This window comes from Trichosurus vulpecula, chromosome 3 (genome assembly GCF_011100635.1).
Source record: "Trichosurus vulpecula isolate mTriVul1 chromosome 3, mTriVul1.pri, whole genome shotgun sequence".
Lineage (NCBI taxonomy): Eukaryota > Metazoa > Chordata > Mammalia > Diprotodontia > Phalangeridae > Trichosurus > Trichosurus vulpecula.
In genome coordinates this window covers 399227374-399247521 of record NC_050575.1, presented here as the reverse complement: position 1 = coordinate 399247521, position 20148 = coordinate 399227374, and the positions used below count along the sequence as shown (strand labels likewise).

At 42.0% G+C, this 20148-nt stretch overlaps 1 protein-coding gene across 1 annotated transcript; it reads left to right on the top strand.

Moving 5' to 3' along the window:
* Nucleotides 1–7828: 7828 nt before the first annotated feature.
* On the top strand, nt 7829–15014 carry CMTR2 (cap methyltransferase 2). Its single transcript, XM_036751077.1, has 2 exons — nt 7829–8089; nt 9712–15014. Exon 2 carries the CDS (start codon nt 9731–9733, stop codon nt 12017–12019), a length of 2289 nt encoding a protein of 762 aa, XP_036606972.1. The 5' UTR covers nt 7829–8089; nt 9712–9730; the 3' UTR covers nt 12020–15014.
* The last annotated feature ends 5134 nt before the right edge of the window (nt 15015–20148 follow it).

The following is a 20148-nucleotide window of genomic DNA, read 5'->3' as shown; positions in this document are numbered from 1 at the left end:
TAGAAATATAATAGACTTCTATTGAAATATAAGAAATGAGAAATATGACAGATTCAGAGAAATATAGAGAGGTTTGTTTGATCCGATAAAGAATGAAATTAGCAGGACCATGAAAATAATTTACATGATGACCATGATAATAATGTGAAGGAAAACAATTTTGAAAGATGTCAGAACTTTTACCAAATCAGGGTCAAATTATAACACAATGATGAAATATACCTTCATTCCCTTGGGAGAGAGGGGATGACCCAGAAGAGTATACCACCAGATATGGTCAATATTTTTATTTATTTTGCTTGACTATATGTATTTATTATAATGTCAGAGAAAATATTAATATGAATTTAGTACTCTGTGATTTAGGCTCAAGTCTGCCAGAAACAACATTGAATTGAACTTTAACCTATATCAAGCCATTTTTAGCTTGGAGAGGGAGAGCGATATCCAAACTGGCACAGTCCCCCATGCCCTCGGGCATCATATGCTGCCCCAAGAAAATTTAATATAAAACTTATAGGAATCTTGAACAAGGAAGAGATTATAATATGTAAAAACACAGTTTGGAATTAACATTCCAAAATAGTCATTACCTAGATCCTTCTTGGACCACTTCCCTGAGGAATTCCTTCCTGTGATCAACATCTTAACCTTGAATTTTGAAAAAGAAGACACTGTACCCGGGTGGGTCATACACTAGTCACTCCACGTGGGCAGAAAGGCGATAGTGCTCTCTAGACGAGTTCAATGTGGTTGTCACTCTTATTCTGTTTCAAAGGAAGGCTGTGGCCTTTGCTCTTCCCACTTTCCTAAAGGGAAAAGTTGGACTGGAGAAATACTGTTTCTCAATATTTCAAGAGAAAGTAAAAGTAGGTTTAAAAAAAAATAACCTTATTGTTCCACAAGAAGGAAGGGCTTCTACTGGTGGAGTCAGGAGGAAGTGGGTTGGTGAGTAGTGATAGACATGGAAAGAAAAAGCATTAATAAAAACATGTTAAAGGGTACACAGAGGGCGGGGAGGGGGGGAGATGCAGAAACGGACACAGAGCAGTTTGTTACTACATTCTTAAATTTATAGATAAGGATAGGGACCAGACCTGTCATTTTATTGATATAGGGAATTCCTAGGTGAGGCTACTCCCCAACCAGTATGCAAGCACCCATGTTGGTCAGCACCTGCTTTGCAACTTAAGAGTCGTCTCGTAGAGCATTGAGAAGTTAAGTCACTTACCCAGGTCTATGCAGCCAGTATGTATATTTCTCTAAATACACACACACACCCCCATACACCCCAACACATGGCAGAAGTTGCCAGCTTGTTATGTGGGTCTTCTTTCTTGTTCTTACTGTCTTAAATGTTTGTGATGATTGCTGAATTCACAATGAAAGAGAACTTTGAAAAAAAAAGAATGAAATGTGCTAGTGTGCATGTAACACAGATGTGAAATTGGTCATTCTTCTCCTTGGGTATCACTGTCTTAGTGTTTTAATTTATTCCATTTTTATCAAGTCAATGAGTCAACAGGCACTAATTAGGCACCTATTATGTGCAAGTCAAAGCTTATCTAGGAAAATGTATGTTGATTGAGATGACAACGTGTTACCTGGATGTGTGTCCTACCTGAGTTTTGGAAAACTCTTTTAAGACGGGTGTCACCTCGGAAGGACATCACATTGGTTTGAATTGCTGGGTAAGCCTTGCATCGCCCTGCAGGTCAACCAGTTCAAATGTAAGGTCAAAGACTGCGCCTATCAAATGAAAAAACGGAATCTCCCCAAGCAGCTTTTTTCATTTATTTGTGGGAGTCTGCATAATGTGGCCTGACTTTGAGCCGGTCATGAGAAAAAAAGAAACCCAACAACTGGAAAGTGATCGAATTGTTGATTTTCTGTCTGGTGGAAGAAAATTATAACAGGGCAATAAAAATCACAAGCTATGGAATTATTTGCCCTCTTGAGGTAAGCGCTACTCCCAGAATGGAAGCAAAGTCTGAAAAGAAAGCACTTTCACTAAATAGAAAAGCCAAGGACACCTTACCTGCTTAATCCCATACCATCAATGGGAAACGTGAAGTCAGCAGCTCGGTGGGCACCAGGCAAGGTAGGAGAATCCAAATCTTTTTCTGTCGGATATGGAGCCCGCCCCCTCTTCCTGCAGTGAGGAAAGCTCTTGAGGTTGCAGAATACCATCCCAACTTTTCTTAAAGATGTTTAGTTCTTGCATTTATATGTTTGCTTACAGTTGGAACTTGAAATGCATACTTTGAACAGTTATACCTTCTTAGCACACCATGTAACCAGTTTTTAAATCATCCCTGGGGCACATAATGCTGGAAGTCTTGAGACCAATGTTCAGATCCCCTGCCATGGGATCCTGGGTAAGTCAAGTAATCCCTTTGAGTCTCATTTTCCTTATCTATAAAATGATGGGTTGTTAGGAAAAGATGAGGTCTTAGGCTTCTTCTAGTTCTAACATTTAATTGATGGATCCATCAATTAACAAGGATTTATTAGGTATCTCTTAGGTGCCAGAGAATGAAACAATCTTTACTCTCCAAGCATCTTACATTCTAGTGGGGGAGACAAGAAGTACATATAAATATATGTACAGCTTAAGTTTAAATTGATTAAATAAATACATATATGTACACACAAATAAATTACATTTAATAAGCAAATTGCAGCAAATACATTCACACATGCAAATAAATTATATTTAATAAATTGCATTAAATACATTTATACATGCAAATAAATTACATCAAGTACAGATATATAGTACATACAAAGTAGGTAAATACAAGGTGGTTTGGGAGGGAGCACAATAGCAATTGGGGATAATCAGGGAAGGCTTCATGCAGGAGGTGGTGAATGAGTGGTGTCTTAAAGGAAGAGAGGGGAACTCTGTCTCTGAGGAAGAGGTAAGTAGGAAATGCATTCCAGGCAAATGGGATAGCAATGCAAAGGAGATGGAGTACTGCATGTGAGAGGGAGGAAGAGACGGAGAGAGAGAGAGAGAGAGAGAGAGAGAGAGAGAGAGAGAGAGAGAGACAGAGACAGAGAGACAGAGAAAGAGAAAGAATGCAATCTGTGGGAAAAGATGAGACGGGGTGGGATTGAGTGAACATGTAGAGTGATTGGCTTTGGCAAGAATGGCCACCTCTCTATCAGAGATTGGGTGATTATGTCAAGGGAAGTTTTTGAGATGAAGAGAATGGGAGAAGAAGGAGTTCATATAGAATGGTCTCAATTTTCTCCGTAAAGCAGAAGTAAGGTCCCCAATTAAATGAAGAGAGGGGTTGTAAGAGAGGTTTGAGAAAGGAAGAAAGGGTTTAGAATTGCTTCTGTGGACAGTAAGATAGGGAATTAGAGAGGAACAAAAGGATTGCATTGCTGCAGTGAGGGCCAGTTCTGGTTGGATAACGTGAATTTGTAAGGTACCCAGGCACCAGGGTTGTGAGACTTCTCCCTACTGTGCCCTGGAGTAGGAGCAGAGGTGGCGGGCAGCAAGAATAATTGAGGGCTGACATTTAGTAAGAGATGAGCAGTGATAAGAAGAAAGGGCAAGGATGTCTAGAGTAGAGGGCTGTGTAGAGTGTTAATGTCAAATAATTGGTATTAGATTGGAGAGGGAGATAAGTGAAGTCAGGGCAGGAGTATGGAATGACCTGAGAGTATTGAGTGTTGGAGGGAGTAGAGATCTCCATGAAGGCAAAAAATCGGTGTGGAATGGGTGAGGCCTAGGGAGAGGTAGAATGACATAGGAGGTTATGATCTGATAGAGAAACATCGGAATTTCTAATTAGGGAAGTGGAATACTTGTCAGTGATGAGGGAACCTAGTGTGTGAACATCTGGGGATGGCTGAGGTGAACAAACAGTCATGAGATTTAATGAGGCTGAGGAACCGGAAGGTTAGGGAGTTTGAGGGTCCATATTGAAATCTCTTAGTACAAGGGCAGACGTTGAGGAAGGGAAGAAGTTGGTGAGCTGGACATTTTGTGCTTCATCTTGCTCTGACAATCTGTGTCGTCTCTAACAGCTTATGTTCTAAGGTCACTTCTTCATTCCTCAAGTTCCCTCATCTATAAAAGTGAGGACGGTGGAGCAGATAATTTCTAAAGGTTCCTTCCAACCCTGACATGCCATGTTCCACATTCTGTGTTTAAAGGTCCCTTGCAGAGCCGACATACCGTGCTCTGAATATTATTCATTCTAGGCTCCACTCTGGGCCCTAGTTTCTTCCACCGTAAAATAACAAGAATGGGTTAGGTGATCTCCAGTTCTAACTTTCTGCCAGTCTATACATGCAGAGTCAAAATAGCTTTGGCAATAACTGGGCCTCCAGCTGTATTTCCTCACAAGCTTCTGCAGGGAAGGCTTGCAGACTTTCCATGGCTTCAGGGTTGTCTTCTTTCTGTGAAGTTCTGCCTCTCTGAAGGGCTACCTTAGGGATTTCTAAATTCAAAGATTAGTATTACAACAATCTAGGTGAACATAAATGAGAGTCTAAGGAGGATGACAGCAGTGAGGAGCAAGGAGAGGAGTCAGGTGGAAGAGATATTTCAGAGTTATTGCACACCTTGGCAAGTGACTGGACATGTGGGATGATTGGTGCTCAAGATGACTCTGAAGTTGGTGTGTTGGTAAATTTTACTGGACTCCTTTTCCCCCCACCTTTTTATTCTTTATTGTAAAGTATTGTTTTCTGCATGGTGAAGTGAGGCGGGCTAGATTTGGAAATGAAGGTGGTGGAAAGAAAGAAGGAAGGAAGTAAAGAAGGAAAGGAAGGAAGGAAGGAAGAAAGAAAAAAAGAAAGGAAGGAAGAAAGAAAGAAGCTTTAGGGTAAGTTTCAAGTCCAGGAGGGTGATCTTCAGAGAGGGCAAGTATTGGAGCAATGGGCCACAGTTTTAACCAAGACTGGAATGGAAAGAAAGGTTTCCCCATGGATGTGGCTGGAAATGCCATTGGGAGTCCTTTGTCAAGGAAGGGATGACCAAGACCCACAGTGACAGTAATCCCATTGCCTTTGAAATTTACAATGCACTTTCCCCCACTGTAGTTCTTGGACTTAGGTAATCAGTCAGTCTGTCAATAAACATTTATTAAGTGCCTAGCACAGTGCCAGCGATACAAAAAGAGGCAAAAGACGGTCCCCGTCTTCAAGGAGCACACAGTCTAATGGGGAGACAACAATCAAACAAATAGATACAAACGAGCTATATACAAGATAAATGGGAAATCACTGAGAAAAGGCACTCGGATTAAGAGGAGCTGGGAAGGGCTTCCTGTAGAAGATGGGCATTTAGTTGGGACTGGACAGGGAAGCCAGTAGGTGAAGATGAAGAGAGAACATTCCAGGCACAGGGAATGCCTGGAGGCAAGATATGCAGCGTGTTTTTACTAGAATAGAAAGGAAGCCACTGGCACTGCATTGAAGAGTATGTATCAGGGAGTGAGGTGTAAAAAGACTGGAAAAGTATATGTGTATGGGGGAGGGGTGTGGGGGGTGGAGGGGCAGGACCAGCTTATAAGAGCAAACAGGGGAATTTGTATTGAATCCAGGAGACAACAGGGAGCTACCGGATTTTATTGAGTGTGTGTGTGTAAGGGGATGGGGTCCGCGTAGTTGGATCTGAGCTTCAGGAAAGTCACTTTGGCTGCTGAATGGAGAGTGGATTGGAGTTGGTAGATGCTTAAGGCAGGCAGACTAATGATAATAGCAATACAGTATTTACATCGCACCTACTATGTGCCAAGCATTGTGCTAAGTGCTTTAAATATTTGGTCCTCACAAGAGCCCTGAGAGGTAGGTGCTGTTATGATCATCTCCATTTTACAGATGAGGAAACAGATGAAATGACTTGCCCAGGGTCACACAACACCTGAAGCCAGATTTGAACTCAGGCCTTCCTGACTCTGGGTCCAAAGCTCTGGCCACTACATTACCTATTCAGGCACAAGGGGATGAAGGCCTGCACCACAGCATCGGCCCCGCAGAGGAGAGGAGAGAAGGGGGTGTATTTGAGAGATGTTGCAAAAGTGAGATCAACAGGCCTTGGCAACTGCTTGGATATGGGGGGGGGGGTGAGAGATAGTGAGGAATCCAGGGTGGCTCCTAGCTTGTGAGCCTGAGGAACTGGGGGGATGGCGTTGCCCTCTACGGGAATAGGAAAGGTGTGGGTGTATGGAATGTGTCCACCTGGCTCTCCGCTCTCCCCTGTGGCTCCAAGAAGCTGTAGCTTGAGCAGCGAGGCTGTAAGCTGCCTCGGCAGATGCTAAAACAGGCTGTGACCGAGGGGTCTCAAACCCTTTGGCATGTTATGGGGGTGTCTTCCCCAAGCATGTGAAGACTCCTCCCAAAGGAATGGGTGGATGAGAACGGTTTGTTCCAACGGCCATAGAGGCGGCTGAAGCGGGCCCTCTGGAGCACTTAGAGCTTGGTCAGACACGGAAGATGCCAACGTCACCCACTGCGTCCCGGCCCATGGCCAGTCATCCTGACTTTCGTCCTGCCACTGGACTTGGATGGTTCTGGAAGAGAGCGTGAGGCTGAGGATGCGCTCACCTCTGCCTTGCTTCAGTCCAATTCACGCAGGGTCTTCTTCAAAAGGAAGAAGGGGAAGTGGGGAGGGCAGCAGGGCTTAAGGCGAGAGAGGATGAGACACGGCGAGTTCCAGTTCCAGGTGTGCCGGTGTTATCCCTGTTTTGCAGATGAGGAACCTGGGCTTAGCGGTTAAAGTAACCAGCTCAAAGTCATGCAGGTAGGCGAGTGCCCTGGGACTGGGGTCTCCAGCTCTTGGAGCGTGGCTGTTCCAGCGTGCCTGTGGGCTTTGGATTCCTGCTTAGAGAGCAGAAAGGCAGGCCCCAGCGGCTGTCTCCCTAACCAGGACTCGATAGATGGCTTCCCAGGCTCAACCTAGCCTTCAGGCCAGCAGAGGAGCTTGGTCTGAATTCGAATCCTACCTCACCTGCCTGTAGGACCCTGAGTGGATGACTTCACTTCCGCTTCTCTGTGTCTTCTCTGTGAGATGGGACTGTCAGGAGGACAAAATGAGTTAATATTTATAAGGAGTTTTGTAAAACGTCAATAAGGGATCACTACGATTATTCCTACTGTTCTCTCCCAGTTCTATCACGGTTATTATTGGTTCCCAAATTCACCGTCGGGCGATAAGGGCACAGTGGAGGGAGGAGGACCTGAGTGCTAAACCTGACATCACACTCTTCCTAGCTGGGGGACCCTGGGTAAGTCACTGCACCCCGTTTGCCTCAGTTTCCTCATCTGTCTGGATATTGCTGGAATTGTCTCAGTTCTGTCCTGGTTGTTTTCACGATTCTCATTCTCTCTCATTTCCGCCCTGGTGGTCGCTGTCCTCCTCCTCCTCCTCCTCCTCCTCCTCCTCCTCCTCCTTCTCCTAGTTTCTGCCATTCATTATTACTGTTCTCTCCCAGTAATGCCATGGTCATCATTGCTATCCTCTCAATTCTACCAAGCCTATGTTATTTTCATTCCCAGTCCCGCCTGGCTCCGCCCCTAGTGACTCCACCCCTATCCCCGCCCCCCAGAGGTGCGGCCTAGAAGGGACTAGGTTCGAAGACGCATGCGCATGGCAGCTTACGAAAGAGGACGAGGAAGGGGCGGTCCGTGGAACGACGGCAGGCCTAGTGACGTCATCGCGCAGATACTTGACGTGCGTGACCCCGACGGCCAGCGCCGCTTCCGCTCCTCCGCTTCCTTTGCTTCCTCCCTCCGGCTCTTTCCTGTCTGGAGGGGGGGTGGGGGGCGGCCTGGGCTGGGGGACCCTCGCGGACCCTGTGCTATGCGCCCCGGCCCCGGCCAGCTCCCGGGCCCCGGTCCGTCCAAGGGCAGGAGGGTCCGGGGGCCGGCCGCCCCCTGAGGAGTCATGACGGGAGCGAAGGCCGCTCGCGCTCCTGTGTCCTCCAGGGCCGCGCCGCAGCCGCAGCCCGGAGCTCAGGCCCTGCCTCCGGACCCCGCCTCCTAAGGCCGGGTTGCGAGCGTGGATTCTGGGCCGTCGGGAAGCGGCCGTGACCGGGCTCCCTGGCCCTCCTCGGCTTCCGTCCGCCAGGTCTGTAGCCCCTCGCCGGGGAGCCCGAGGAGGGGAACGTGACCGTGAGCCGGCCCTTCCTGGCAGCCTCGGGCTTCGCCCCTTCCTCAGCTTCCTCATCTGTAAGATGAAGGCTTTGCCCTAAGTGACCCCGAGTGCCTTTGAGCCCCGTGACCTTTAGAGCAGCGGGGGCGGGGGTCGCTGCCCTGGATCCCCGGCGTTCTTCCGCCCCTTCCCCTCCCCCATCCTCCCTTGTAAGCTTCGTCTCCCTGGGGTCTGTGCGTTTACGTGTTTGTTCTGTCGGAATGGAAGCTCCTTCGGGGCGGGGTCTGCCCTGGCTTTCCTTCGTATCTCCAGCCGTGGTTACAGTATTTAATAAATGCTTGTGACTGATCTTGGCACCCTGGAGGAGGTAGGAAGTGTAGACCTTATCCTCCCTGTTTTACAGGTGAGGACAGCGAAGTCCCCAGCCCGGCTCATCAATATTCCCGCGGAGATTCGAACTCGCACCTTGCACTCAGATCCCTTCCCTGCTTTGTCCACCACACCTCGGAACGTCCCTTTCCCGTTTGACAAGCCCTCTTGGCTTGGGTTTCCTCAGATGCAAAATAGGGGTAATTGTACTAATTATAGCAATCAGGTTATTGGGAATAAAGCTCTTTGTCAACTTAAGAGTTCTCCATGTACACACTGTACACGTGTCTAACTCCTATTTGAAACTTGAATATAGGACCCCTCCCCAGCCAAAAACCCTCTCGTTCTTCAAGTGTTCTTTGCTCAGTTCAGGTTCTGTTTTGCAGCCCACTGGTGTGCGTGTTTTATTGTATTCACGCTCCACTTTGTGACCTCGTTGAGGTTGGGGACGGTGTCATGTCATTTTTGTATGCTGAGCATCAAACGTAGTGCCTTGTACATACCATGCACTTAAATATTTGTGAGTTGAAGTCTTGGTGGTGGTAGGCTAGTCCAGGCTCATAAATGACTGTGGACTTGGAATAGGGCTACATGTAGAAAGATTGGGAATCAGGCCCTCCCGCTTCTCACCCTTCCTTGTTCTCTGGTCATTGGAAAGTTGTTTACATGTTTCACTAAACTCAGTGTCTTTTTCTCTGAAGTGGAGATAGTAATTCCCATACTGGTGCCAGGGGCAAAACCCATTTAGAGGAATAAAAGGATGGTTTATGTGAAGAGTAATTTAGGTGCAAATTGTACTCATCAACTACATTTATTTTTAAAGAATGAATTAAAGTTGAAATGCATTGCTGTGACCGGGATTAAAATATTGAAGATAGGCCACGCCCTTGTACATTGTAATAGAAATGGTTATAAAATGCATGTGGTGTTAATGGACTTTCAGTCTGAACTTTTCATTCACAGGATTGAGATTCAGAATTATCATTAAGACCTAGTGCTTCAAAGATTTGTGATTTTATTGTAGTAGCTGAGAAGTATCTAACAATGTGCCTTTTTGATTTTCCCCAGATGTTTACATGCAGGGTCCACATTTATTCCTTGGGGAGGGTAATCCTTTGAACCGAACCTTTTGGCCTTTGTTCTTGGGAATAAGTGACCGAATTGGGTCACTGGAGGCAGGGGAGATGATGGTTCATTTAACTGTGTGTTTTTGTTTTAAATTTTCATAGGTTTGAATCCAATTTGAAAATGAGTAAGTGGAAGACTTCAGGTGATCAGGCAGGAGGCCTTGAAAAGTTCAGTCCTGATGTTCTTGCTGATGTTTCTGAACTCTTTGCCAAGAAGTTTTCCTATGGTAAACCCCCCAATAATGAGTGGCAGTTGCCAGATTCCAATGATGTTTTCACCTGTGATCACACAGAATTCAATTCACTTCTTGTTTTGAAGAATTCCATGAATGAAGTAAAAAACTTACTGAGTGATAAAAACCTAGATGATTGGCATCAGCACACTTCCTTCACCAATAAAGCTGGAAAAATCATTCCTCACATGAAAAAGATTATAAATGCAGAACTTTGTACCCAGGCTTGGTGTAAATTCCATGAGGTATTGTGTAGCTTCCCGCTTATTCCAAAAGAAGCTTTTCAAAATGGAGAGCTAAACTCAATACACCTTTGTGAAGCTCCTGGTGCTTTTATAGCCAGTCTTAACCATTATTTAAGATCCCATAATATTCCCTGTGATTGGAACTGGGTAGCTAACACCCTGAATCCTTACCATGAAGCAAATGACAACCTTATGATGATTATGGATGACCGACTTATTGCAAATACCTTGCCATGGTGGTACTTTGGTCCAGATAACACTGGTGATATCATGACCCTGAAACACTTGACTGGTCTTCAGCATTTCATAAGCAACATGTCTCCTGTTCACTTGGTCACCGCGGATGGAAGTTTTGATTGTCAGGGAAATCCAGGTGAACAAGAAGCTTTGGTCTCCCCTTTGCATTACTGTGAAGTAGTCACTGCGCTGATGACTCTTAGTAGTGGTGGCTCTTTTGTTTTGAAGATGTTTACCCTATTCGAACATTGTTCTATCAACTTGATGTATCTGCTAAATTGTTCCTTTGAGGAGATTCATGTTTTCAAACCTGCTACTAGCAAAGCTGGGAACTCAGAAGTTTATGTGGTTTGTCTTTGTTATCTGGGTAGAGAGGCCATCCATCCTCTGTTGACTAAAATGATGCAACATTTTGGAACTGAAATTATCAATAAAGCTCTTTTCCCCCAACATATGATTCCAGAATCTTTTCTGAAAAGGCATGAAGAGTGCTGTGTCTTCTTTCACAAGTATCAGCTGGAGACTATTTCTGAAAACATTCGTCTGTTTGAGTGCATAAGTGAAGTGGAACAAGCCAAGCTGAATAATTTAAGGGACTGTGCTGTGGAACACTTCATGCAAAAGTTCCAAATGAAGCGCCTTTCCAGAAATAATTGGCTAGTAAAGAAATCCAATATTGGATGTAGTATGAATTCAAAATGGTTTGGACAAAGAAACAGATATTTTAAAACCTATAATGAAAGAAAGATGCTTGAAGCACTTTCATGGGAAGATAAGCTGGCCAGTGGACACTTCAATCATTGGGCTGAAGAGCATGCTGTAAGTAATGCTGGGAAAAATACTATTTTAGAAAGTGTTTGCTCTAATCTCGAATATCACTCGTGGTATGTCTTGGAAGGAATGAAATTACCCAAAGTAAAGTGCTCTCCTTTCTGTGATGGTGAGATTTTAAAGACTCTAAATGAAGCCATTGAAAAGTCCTCAGGGGGTGCCCTGAACTTGGGTTACACCTTTAGACCAAAGCCACAGCATTGCTGTTCTTGCCACGTTCTTTCCGAAGAGCTGATTCTTTCTGAGTTGTTGAGCCTTACAAAGTGCTCTCAGGATGAGTCAGGAGAAGGACCAAGCAACAAAATCAAGTGTCTGGTAGTGGGTTTGCCTTCCCTTGATAACAAAGCCTGTCCGTCTGTGGAAGTGAGTCTCTTGGAGTCTGCCGATCTCATGTCCTTCCACTGTTCGTTGCTTCATGATGGAGAGCCCAGGTATCAGTGGGTATTTCTGGACTGCTTTCTGCGTTCCTTGCCACGACTTCAGACAGGGGGTGCTCTGATCTTGCCTGTGTTGTCGTGTTTCACGAGGTTCATGGCTGGCATGGTCTTCGTCCTGCATAGCTGCTTCAGGTTCATCACGTTTTCTTGTCCAACTTCCTCAGAGCCTCTGAGCGCTTGTGCGGCCCTTCTGTGTGTTGGTTATCGGGGTCTCCCAACCCCCGTGCTCCAGTACCTGCAGAATCTGAAGGAACTGATGAACACATTGCTCCACTCTGACGCTTTGCATCAGGTTTTGCAGTTTGTGCCGATGGAAGTTGTCCTGAATGGAACGCTGCTAGAATTTTTATGGGATTTAAACACTGCCGTTGCAAAAAGGCAGTTGCATTTGATCATTCAAGGAGAGCAGCAGAAGTCCATACGGTAAAGCTGCAGACAGTGCTCTTTACCTTGGCTGTGGCTTCAGATTTCAAAATTCCTTTTTGACTTAGTTTAAAACCTCAGGGATTTTGGTTTGGGGACCGCCCAGGTGTTTGCAACCTTCAAGGTTTCTTCAGTTTCATGAAGCTTCTAAGTTCCTGTAACCTCTAGGTATATACCCATAAGCTTAGGCTTCTCTCAGCTATTGGAAAGCTGACTGAAATGAAATTCACCTAGACTTGGAATGTGTGTGCAGGAGTAGGTAGGGGTGTGTGTGTCTGTCTGTCTGTCTGTGGGGGGAAGGTTTGGAAGGGTAACTTTAGCAGCTATGCCTATGTGAATTCATCCAGATGAGCTGATTCTTAGAACAGGCAAGACTTAGTAAACCTGTGGCACTAAATCTCACGTTTTAAAGACTGAACAGGGTAAAGGTCCTATCCTTGGTGAGAGGAGACCAGTCACCATTTCAGCTTTGCTTTTCAGGGAGCCCATCTGGTCAGGTTTCCTGATATGATATAACTTTAGGCAATAAATACTCAACTTGCTCCATTATTCAGATATCTGTAGTTGACTTGTAAATCCATTTTTCAGATGGGTATTTTTGGGTATTATGACCAAAACTACCTAACTGAAATGGTGTTAGGAACATTTGAACCAACAATCATGTTTGAAATAGAAAGGAATAGGTATTCGGCATGCTTCATACTCACTTCTGTATTAAAGACTTCACTTGGCTGTGGTGCAGTGAGTTTTAGAAATGACCCTTCACAATCAATGAAATTCCAGATTTTTTTAGTGCAGATTTATATATTTACATATCTAGATATGTATATCCTCACATTGGGAACTTGGAATATAGCATATGGGGAAGGGGAATGAAGTATTCTTGTGGAAAAGAATGCTGGTTCAGTGGTAGAAATATTTTTCTGTTTTGGCTATTTCAGTGGAGAACAACCTCATAAAAAGGTCTCTTATGGAATAGTTAACAAACTAACACTGGGGTGAGGGTGGGGGGGCAGGGTGGTGGTAAGGGCAGGCTTTACTAGTTCACTTTGCTTTCTCTTACACTTAAGTGTTAGGAAAAATAGCATTTCTGATCAAAAATATTGGACAAATCAACACTAGTTAGTAATTATATGATCCCTGTTGACCAAGACACTGAAGAATCTCATTTTTGGCATGTTCATTGAAGACATTTTTGTTGGCATATTAAAAATAGATGCATGCTCTGCTGGCTGAAGTAATTTCATAAATATTATTCTGCAAATTTTTCATATTCTTGCCCTGCTATTTTGAGCTCCATTACAGGTTTATGAATAAATCACTAGGAGAGAGAAATTTTATTTTCATTTATTTAAGAATAGAAGAGGAAGTTTAAAAAATGTGACTCATGCAGACATTTTCCCTTTGAGGAAGGCTTGGGGTGGTTTAACAGTGCTCTTTCATTTACTGTGGCCTAATTTGTAGTCATTAAAATTTAGACTTCAAGATTGTAATTTACATGGGAAGACCTGCTCAGGAAGACCTGAAGGGGAACAAAAAGAATATGGATTTGGTGTTGGTATTGAGGATATTACATCACTGCTTGTCTGGCAGCGGGAGTTAGGTTTACGAAGGAAACTAGTATCCTAATTAATTGCCGGTCACCTTGTGGAAGCACTTTTTCTAATTGTAAAATAGAGAACCTAATAGATAATTCATTAACAAGAGAATTAGAACCTGTTGGAAAATTATTTTGTCTGGCAGCTCTATGTGTTTAAGTTTGTTTTCGCTACTTTATTGTTTTTGTTGTTTTTTTGTTTTTTGGCAGGGCAGTTGGGGTTAAGTGACTTGGCCAAGGTCACACAGCTAGTACATGTGTCCAGTGTCTTGTTTTTGCTACTTTAATAAGTTCTACTGTATTATCGATCAGTTGGTGCTTTTTAAAAACCTTCGATTAGCATGATTGACGTGAAGCAGCATGGTGTAGTGGATATTGGCATGGCCTTGGGACCAGGAAGACCTGGGGCTGACGCCTGTATGACCCTGAGCAGGTGCCTTAATTGGTCAGTACTCTTGGTAATTCTCTAGGACGACAGGGGTCAGGCCAAATCTAGTCCACCAATGAGAATGGTTTTTATGTTCTTAAATACAGTAAAACTTTATTTAAAGATGTAATAACCATTCTTAGTCCCTAGCTGTACAAAAGCAGGTAGGCTGGCCGGCCTGTACAGTAGTTTGCTGACCCCTACTCTAAGACTATACGTTGCAGGTAAGGCATTGGCAGAGGGAGTCTCTTTATTTGGGTGTTACCTGTGCTAGTGAAAGCTCAGGCTTAGTGCTTGTCCTGTGGTTGAAAACTGAATACTAATATTCTGGATACTTAAGGACCTTCAAAGAAGCTATTATAAGTTTAGCTTTTTAATAAGCAGGAGTGGATCTTTTATTTCCTTCTTCAGGCACTTTTCATCTAATTTATAGCAATTAAATTCACTCCATAGGTGAGGCCATAAATGAGTTAGATGTAGATCTAGCTTGCAACAATAATTGGAAGTGATTTCAATAGAAGGAAAAAGGGTATCTACAGAGTGAGAAGAAGAAAGTAAGAAAATTAGGCATATGGTGTACAATGGATCACAGGAGAGTTGTGACAAATTAGATAATGTCTATAAAGTGCTTTGCAAACCTTAAAGCAAATGTAAAGTGAATGTTAGATTACATTTTATATGGGGTTGAGTTTTTAAATTCGTTGCCTTTAGTGTATTTTTTTGAAGAGTGGTTAGCAGACACAAAACTCTACAAATTTAATTTAGTTCCTCAGTAAATTCAAATTGAAAGGGAGCTGTTTTGTAAATTTTGTTTTTCCATTATATATTTATACTAAAGTATGCCACTTCTAAGGAAAAAAATAATTTTGGAACTTGTTGGTTTCTTTTCGTGAGTTAATAATACTTACATTTAAATATTTTTCCTCAAATAAAAACCAGGAAATTATAATTTGGTATGTGTGTGTATTATTGTTATTATATTTGGAATGTGTATGTTATTGTTTTATTCTAGCTTTTTAAATTCTGTTTGGGGTATGCATATTATATTATTCTAGTTTTTTTATTGTAAATCTTGATATGTAAGCAAAACTACTGAATGAGAAGCTCAAAGAAAATATATTTATTGATGTTATTATTTTGTTCATTTTGATAAGAATAAGGAATTTAAAATTGTTTAAATAATTTTATCTCCTTCAATATAATTAATTGAATATTTGTATTAGTTCTGTTACATTGAGCATATGGGACATGAATTTTTGGCTCATACTGTAAGAAATGAAAAGAATTTATAATTATAATCTGAATCAGATCTGTCTTTTCTGGGTATCTCCATTTTCAGTTTTCAGCAGAATATGCACGTTTAAGTGCTCTGTTAGTTGATATAAAAAGGTCAACAATGAATTTATTTACAATTTTCCCTACAATTTTCACGTCTGCTGTGTTGAAATGTTATTTTTAATGAAAAATTGTCTTTGTAAATAAACAATTTTATTTAATTTGCTGAAGCTTCTGGTTCTTTTTTCCATTAGTATTCATTTCTTATAAAACAAATAATTTTAAAAGTATAGTACTTTTGCTATCTACATTTGAGAATTTATTTCCTTCCATTCACTTCTCAACTAGGCCAGGATTAGAAGCTACTTTTGCATACAAAGCTTACTGAGAAAAAGAAAAAGTAACAAAAAAATTTCTACTGGGTTTTCTCTAGTGTGGTAAACTTGTTTAAGACCTTAAGGTTAACTTTTTCTGTATTTCACCTAAATGCCTCTGCTTGAGTCACAGAATTTTAGATTCAGAAGGTACTTGGGTCACAGAATTAGTGGCACTTAGTCAATACATGAAAGGAATTCCCTTTATAAAGCATCTGGCAAATGTGCATCCAGTTTCTGCTCTAAATCTCCAGAGAGGTGGAAACTACCACCTTCAAAACCACTACTGTTGAAAGTACAATTCATTGCACTTACGGACAGTACCTGATTGTTAGGAAATTTTTTCTGATACCATTTTTTTGCAACTTCTTTGGTTCCCATTTCTGCCTTCTGGAGTCAAACAAAACAGATCTAGTCTCTCTTCCACACAGCAACCCTTCGGACAAAGATCACAGTTATGTACTTAAATCTTCCTGTCCTCATCTCTCTCCCTCTCTCCTCATCCCCACCTCTTCCCAGCTTTCTCTTTACCAGGTAAAACACTCCCACTTCCTTTAACTGATGCTCTGAAGATACAAATGTGAGGTCTTAAGCATTGTGGTTTTTCTCTGGATGTTCTTAAGCGTATCAATATCTTTCCTAAGTAGTGACATCTGGAATTGAACTTTACTACAGATATGGTTTGACAAGGGAAGAACACTGAGAGACTGTCGCTTATTCCTAGAAACTAAGATGTAATTAAATGCAGCTTAAGATTGAATCAGATTTCTTTGGCTGCCATATCATACCATTACCTTATTGAATTTGTAGTTCGCTAAAACCCCAGATCTTTTTAAACTATTGTTACGTTATTCTGAACTTGACAAACTGTAACAAATAGAATGTGAGCTTGAGAGCAGGACTATTTTGCCTTTGTATGTATCTCCAGCACATAATACAATAACTACAACGTAGTGAAAATAAACATTATAAAAAGAACAGAGCATTGTATATAACATCACATCTATTGTGTACAGCTTGCATTTAAAAAAAAAAAGTATATAATAAAGTCCTTAATTTCAAAGCTGCCGTCCTTGTCTGTTTCCTAAACTTCAGTTCTGTGCTCTTACACTGTTTTTACAACATTTGATTCTGAGCAGGACATTCTGGAACCTCAGTTTTAAGATTAGAATAAAATGAAACACTCATGGAACACCGAGCAGTTACTTGCACATAAAATGGAAAGGATACTTACTGAACAGGGATATAACCTTTATTCAGGCGATCCCAGCCTCTTTGCTTCTGTAATTGTCCCCAGTCAGAAGCCTCATGTCCTGGGGGAGGAGGGGAGCGTGGGCTTTTTGTACTGAGATAACCAGTTAACTAGGGTCAACAGCCTGAGCCAGTTAAGTCCCAAGAACAGTTTCCATGACTTAGAATATAACTCTTGTGGTAGCTCCTCAGATAGATGTATGAGTAACAATTACCTTTGATCTGGATTACTCTAACCTGCTTTGACACTGGCAGGTCTAATTTACCAGACAAAGACCACCACCCCATGGTTACCCGCAAACTTTATCAGGGTCCTGAGGGTACTACTTGGGAGCAAGTGGTGTGTGTATAGGGGATTAGTCTTCTATTCACTGTAGTTCCTGATCATCCACTGATTCCTTTTCATCTAAATAAACCAACCACTTACAATAATAGGGAAAGGATATGAGGGAATAAGAATTTGTAAACAACTCTGTGACAATCAGTGTGCTGAATGCTTTTTACAAATATCTCAGTAATGACACTTTAAAATTTTAAATATGCCCATTTGCTTAGCAATAAGGCAAAAGAAATAACATCGCAGATATGTATAGTAAACCAAACGCAACAGTAATAAACACATTACAACCATGCATAAACCTGGGCGACTTTTTCCCTCCAATATGCTTGGCATCTGCAGAAGAAAGTGGTCATACCCAGAAACCTGTCAAGGAAACACGTCAGGGAGGAAAACCCATGTGCTTGGGTTGACTTGCAGCTATAGGCTGAAGGCTTTGATGCCATTGGTTCATTCAGGAGCATCTATTTTAGGAAAGCACTTCTTTAATAACTCTGCTGGTCTTCACTTCTCCCTGAGACAAATCTGTTCTTGAATTCAACATAGCATTTACAAGCTCCCAACTTACAATCACTTTTTTGGGGGTGTGAGAGGAGGCAATTGGGGGTTGCCCAGGGTCACAAATCTAGTGTCTGAGGCTGAATTGGGACTCGGGTCCTCCTGACTCAAGGACCAGTGCTCTATCCACTGCACCACTTAGCTGTCCTCAATCACTTTTAAAATGTTGTTGAGAAAATATTATCTCTTAATTTAAATAACTGTTCCCTTTAAACCAGAGAACCACAAAGCTCTGGTTGACTCTAAGCAAGGCAAACAAGTCTATCCAGATCTTTGCTCATCAGGATTCTGTTATATCCGATTAAATCTCAGTATCTCTTCCTATTAGTAGTTGCAATACCTCTCATACCCCTTCTGCTTTTACCTTTCAGATTGAAGGAGTGAAGGAAAGCAACAGTCACTTCTGAAATCCTTCATTTCTGTTAAGTCTTAGGGTAGTGGCATCAAATCCAAACAGAAATGGGGCCACTAAGATGGACCAAAGGATCCCTGCCCGAGGGTGCATATTAACTTAGAAAATCACAGATTAACATATTTATTGTATTTTGTTTAATATTTCCCAATTAAACTTTAGTTCGGTTCTGGCCACATTTGGAAGTCCCAGCCCTTTCATTTGACAATGAAGTTGAACCTCTCTTGAACCAATCAAGAATAATGGAGCCCAAGCCTGTCAGCAGAATACTTTTGTTGCAGGTTTCTTCAAACCCCTGCAGGAACCTGCTTTTTAACCCCTGTTAAATCATCTTCTTCTTTCAGGTTCTTTAATCTACTCCCAAGAACAACTTGTCAAACTCTTATATCATACTATATGTTTTCTTTTAATTTGTTTTTAAATTCCGAATTTAAACATCAGAAAAGAGCATTTTCGTATACATGGCAGAACAGAAGGAGGATTGTGTATAGAATTGAATCTCCATTCAAATGAATGCTTTAAAAAAACACCCCAACAAAGCCCAGACAAGGTTCTTACCCTGGAACTTTCTGACCACCTTGGGGCTTGAGAGATTCCTTAGCTATTGATGCCTCTAGACACAGAGTTTTGGAGGTTATTTATACATTTCTCCTCTTTGGTCATGCTGGTGCTCACATTGATTAACGAATTTCCTTTCGTATTACCAATGGACTTCTTTGCAATTCTCGAGATAGACGTCTCTTACTCTAGTGAGATTCATCTGTTGCCCACCCCTCCTAACTCTTCCCTCCATGTTTGCATATTCTTCTTACAAACCCCAATTAGAAGATATACCAAGTTCCATCTTCTTTCTACACTAGGGTATTTCTTTTACTTTCCCTTGTCTTTCCCTAGCATTAAACCCTCAGGACAGAACCAAAGCCACTTCCAGGTTCTCTCTTTTTCTTTCTTTCTTTTTTTTTTTGAGATTTTTTATTTTTAGTTTACAACACTTGGTTCTACATAATTTTGAGTTCCAGATTTTCTTCCCCCCTCTTCCCCCCAACCCAAGATGTCATGGAATCCGATATATCTTCTACATATAACTTTGCATTGAACTTATTTACACAATGGTCAAGTTGTAAGGAAGAATTATGTCAAATGGAATGAATCATGAGAAAGAAACAGAACCAAAAAAAAGCCCCAAAACAAAAGAGAAAAAAAACAGGGAAAATAAAAGGTGAGCATAAAGCGTGCCTCAATCTGCATTCAAACTCCATAGTTCTTTCTCTGGATGTAGATAGCATTCTCCACCGTGGGTGCTTTGGAGTTGTCTTTGCACCTTGTATTGCTGAGAAGAGCAAAGGCTATAAGGGTTAGTCATCACAAAATCCATATATATGTGGTGTTCTCCTGGTTCTGCTCTGCTTGCTCAGCATTGTATCGTGTAGGTTTTTCCAGATTGTTATGAAGTCTGTATCATCTATTTCTTATAGCACAATAGTATTCCATTACCTTCATATATCACAACTTGTTCAGCTATTCCCCAATTGATGGGCATCCCTTTGATTTCCAATTCTTTGCTACCACAAAAAGAGTTGCTATAAAAATTTTTGCACATATGGGCCACCTTCCCACTTGTGTGATCTCTTTGGGATACAACCCTAGAAGTGGTATTGCTGGGTCAAAGGGTATGAACATTTTTATAGCCCTTTGGGCATAGTTCCAAAGATCCAGAATGGCTGGGTCAGTTCACAACTCCACCAGCAATGTAACAATGTTCCAGTTTTCCCACATCCTCTCCAGCATTTATCATTTTCCTGTTTTGTCATTTTAGCCAATCTGACAGGAGAGATGTGGTTCCTAAGAGTTGTTTTGATTTGCATTTCTCTAATCAGTAGTGATTTTGAGCATTTTTTCATA

What these genes read in the sequence shown, in the direction of transcription:
- CMTR2 (XM_036751077.1), top strand. Translation starts at nt 9,731, where the DNA reads ATGAGTAAGTGGAAGACTTCAGGTGATCAGGCAGGAGGCCTTGAAAAG.